We start from the raw sequence: 4,047 nt of genomic DNA, 5'->3' as shown, positions 1-4,047 counted from the left end.
TTTTTGTTATTGTAGACATTCGGTAAGGGGTTGTCGAAAATGCTAACTTAGGGTTTACGCCGGACAATACTGTCATGACAATGAAGATATACGTATTAGTTTTCAAAATAATTCTAATGGAAAAATATGCATGTATTCGTGAAAAAGTGTGCATGTATTGTTATTGTCATGACAGTATTGTCCGGTGTAAGCCGTAAGTAAATTACGTTCTGCTAAGAAGGAGTATAGCAATATTTCAGCCTTGTTTGTGTTCACTACATTTTCAATGAAGTCTTAAAAAAGTCGCCTACGTTTTTCTGACTCTTTATGCTGCTACAGATTTTTTGATGCTTTTGCGAGCGTGCGTGTTGCAATAGATCAGCTCTTCCTGATTTGGCTTTTAATGTGCAATTGCAAACGTTACAATTAGTCTCGTAACCTCAAGTGTTTACACAACCAGCCTTTGTCCAAGAATCCAAAAAAGATGCGCGTACACTTGGTTTGCATCATATTTAAGTCATTTGTGTCCAAGGAATAAATATCTTTTGAAGCAGCTGCTGCAAAACACAAAGCTTGTACAGATTTATTAAGAAAATAATTCAAAACCAGTTCTACTTAGTACAAGATTTAGTCACAGAGAAAAATTACTGGGAAGTTAAAAAACGTCATTTTTTGCACAAAAAACGCCCAAACGTCAACAGGATACAAAAAACGTCCAAATGACGTTAAAACGTCAACCTGGCAACGCTGCACTCAACTCTGCAAAAGGGTATGTTTTTGCCTTCTTGCCCTTGTCTAGCTCCCTCATTGTAAAATATATCGTGGTTCTCACAGCAACGATCGCCTCTGGCAAAGCTTCAAAGGGCGGAGAATGTGGCTTTTTTGCCTTACATTGAGAAGCGGCTTATAGAAGCGCAGGGACCATGGGCGTACGCAGGTACGTGCTAAGGGGGCGCAACTCGCAACCCCGATGAATTGATAACCTCCTCCTTTTTTGAAGTCGGTTAAAAAGAGAAAAATTAATGAGGTAAATTATTATAAATTTTTAATAGCTATATTTTAACATTTCTAACAAACTGCACATAAAAACAAGTAAAGAAGTATAAGTTCGGGCGAAACCGAACTTTATATACCCGGCGCATGTATCGAATATCATCGTTTCTCTCAACTACATTTGCATGATAAGCAGGGGGGTCTTCCCGATTTCAAACTTTTCGATAATATGGTGACTTAGACTTCACACTAGAGTGCACCCGCTCTCTTGTTTACATCAATGCACGCGTGGCCTACTATAGTAGATCATTTTGAAATGTCAATAAATGTTTTTAGATAACATTTAAATGAAACTTATAGTTAAACAAGTAAGAAAGTCTAAGTTCGGGCGGAGCCGAACATTAAATACCCGGCGCAAGTATTAAATATATGTTTTCCACCTTTCCGAAAGCTACCGCTACATGATAAGCCGGCGTGTATAAATTTTAAGTAAACTAGCGTCCTTAAATTTCAAAATATTGAAATTTCAAGCATTTTTGAAATTTACCGTTATATGAAAAGCGGCCGTAATTTTAGTCCGATTTCAACAATTTTCAATGGTTTACTCTTACATATGTGGCAAGCACAATAACCATACCGAGTTTGGTACAAATGGTCGGCAAAAAATCCTCCGGCTGAACCCTCCACGAGGGTGCTGACTGGTAATGGGCACTACAGAGGATTCTGTGCGATGTCAGAATGGTGCTCAGCTAAGATCAGGAATCAGTGCTATGTGCTAAACTCCTTAATAGCGTAGTCATATGGAAATGGTTTCTGATCGTGGCTTGGAGGTCTGAAGGGGCTGGATCAAGGCGTCACGCGCACCGTACCGAGGATCGGCCAGGCTGGGGGCCCCTAAATAGCCCAGTCGCGAACGGAGCCCTCTGGGAGGCGGCCACACCCAGGATGTAAGTAGGCCTTACCTGGGCATCGCGGATCTCTGCCCGGGTGGACGAACCCCCTTTCTCCGCAGCCCGTGGGATCAATTATGGATAAGAAACTATTAACAACAACAACAACAAAAACAGCAACAACAACATCAAAAACAATGCATAAAGGGACCGGCCCCCTTAAAGCGTCGGAAGGGTCTCGGCCCACTAAACAAGGAGCTCAAGCGATGCAGAGTACCTCCACCAGCCGTAGTGCGGTGACTAATAGCGGGAAACCAAGGCCAATGGTGAAACCGGGCCAAGCTCTCGCAAAAACGAAGGAAAGTGGCGGTTGGGCTGCTCAAAGGAGTCCACCCCGGGAAACTCCTGGCACCAGTGGACGCCAACCTGGCATGCAGATTGCAGCCGGGGATAAGGCTGAATCTGGGGCGCAGGCCCCGGGCGGTCCTCCCGTGACACCCACGGCCTTCACGAGGCCTGACCAGAGGCCAGAACCAGCTGCAGCGGGCTATCGGCAGAGGAAGCTGGCTTCGAATCCTGCAAAGGTACACCGCAACGCCTGACCTGTGTAGCAAGGCGAAAGAAGAGCATGTGAAGGAGATCCTCACAGAAATCGACTGGGCAAAGGCAGTCCTGCCCGACTACCGCAAGCCGGAGGAGAAGCAGCCGCAGGCGCCCTCCAGTAAGCGCAATAGATCGGGGGAAAATACGCCCAACCAATACGCAAAGAGGGTCAGAACGCAGGGGCCTTCTTTTGCTGAAGTAGCCAAGGAGCAGATCCTGCTCGGCGTCATCGATGAGAGCAATGAAGACAGCCTCACCCTAAGGCAGCAATGGAAGTGGGTTAAAGCCGCGATGGCCGACATTGCTATCAACATTATGTTGGAGAATCCGGGACCCCCGCCAACCTGCAAGGGAGCGGGGTGGTTCCAAAATAATATCCGCGTTATAGCATGCGAGGATGCTAGATCAGCGGAGATCTACAAGAAAACAGTCGCAGGTATTGGAGAAGTCTACCCTGGTGCGAAGCTCAGGGCGGTCGACTTCAAGGACCTACCGGTGCGACCGAGAGCGAGAGTATGGTTGCCTTGCAAGCCAGCGGAGCCAGAAAGGATCCTCCAAACCATAAGGCTCTATAACCCGGAGCTACCTACCGATAATTGGAAGGTGGTCAAAATCAACGAAAGCGGTAAAGCGACGATGCAGGTTGTCCTGCTTCTAAATAAGGACTCCATAGAGTTGTTGGAGCAAAAGAGCGGGGTCATACGTTACGGCTGTGACATGGCCAAAATTAAGGTCTACAGCAACGACGTAAACGCAGCGAAGAACCTGATCGCGGAGGTAGAGCCGGAAGAGGCCAACAGCGACGTGGAGATGGAGGAAGAATCCGAGCAGGTTGATCCGATGGACGACCTGACCGGGGGTTATGCCTCATCGACGTCTTCGCTGGGGGTCGGACGCATGCTTCGGCTTTATACGGAGGAGGAGCTGATCGAGATGTCGGAAGACGCGGTCAACTCCACCCTAATAGGCGACGTGGGCGATAACGGCCAAGATGGTGAAGGTACTGCAGATTAACCTTAACCACTGTAAAGCAGCTTCAGCTGCACTGCTGCTCCGTCTAACAGCTAAAGGGGCAGCCGACATCGTCCTAATCCAAGAACCTTGGGTGGTGGGACAAAACATTTGTGGGCTGAAAGCGCCGGGCTACAGACTGGTAAGTGGAGCCTCAACGGGGAAACCAAGGAAGTGCATATTGATAAGTATCACACTAAAGTGTCTCTTTCTTCCACAATTTAGCGACGAGGACACAACAGCGGTCAGTCTAAGTGCAAACGGACGACCAATTAAGATGGCATCCATGTACCTAGCGCATGACAAGGAGGTGCCAACTACCTGCATTAAAGACCTAGTGGCCAGCACGAGAGAGGCGCTAATTTTGGGAGGTGACGCGAATGCCCACCATCACACCTGGGGCAGCTCCGATGATAACGAACGGGGTGAGTCACTTTTTAATTTCATACTTAGTTCTCAGCTTGTTATTGCGAATAGGGGGAATGATCCCACTTTTATTACAAAATCCCGAAGGGAAGTTCTGGACGTTACCCTTATCTCTGAGAATGCGGAATGTCTGGTCGGGAAGTGG

General features: G+C 47.3%; 1 protein-coding gene across 1 annotated transcript; it reads left to right on the top strand.

Moving 5' to 3' along the window:
• Positions 1-1,637: 1,637 nt before the first annotated feature.
• LOC118750603 lies at positions 1,638-4,047 on the top strand. Its single transcript, XM_036485343.1, has 2 exons — positions 1,638-3,618; positions 3,702-4,047. The coding sequence occupies exon 1, from the start codon at positions 2,757-2,759 to the stop codon at positions 3,477-3,479; it is 723 nt and encodes a 240-aa protein (XP_036341236.1). The 5' UTR covers positions 1,638-2,756; the 3' UTR covers positions 3,480-3,618; positions 3,702-4,047.

This window comes from Rhagoletis pomonella, unplaced genomic scaffold, assembly GCF_013731165.1.
Source record: "Rhagoletis pomonella isolate Grant_MI unplaced genomic scaffold, Rhpom_1.0 Rhpom_scaffold_00319, whole genome shotgun sequence".
NCBI classification, from domain to species: domain Eukaryota; kingdom Metazoa; phylum Arthropoda; class Insecta; order Diptera; family Tephritidae; genus Rhagoletis; species Rhagoletis pomonella.
This window is presented reverse-complemented; position numbering and strand designations above follow the sequence as displayed.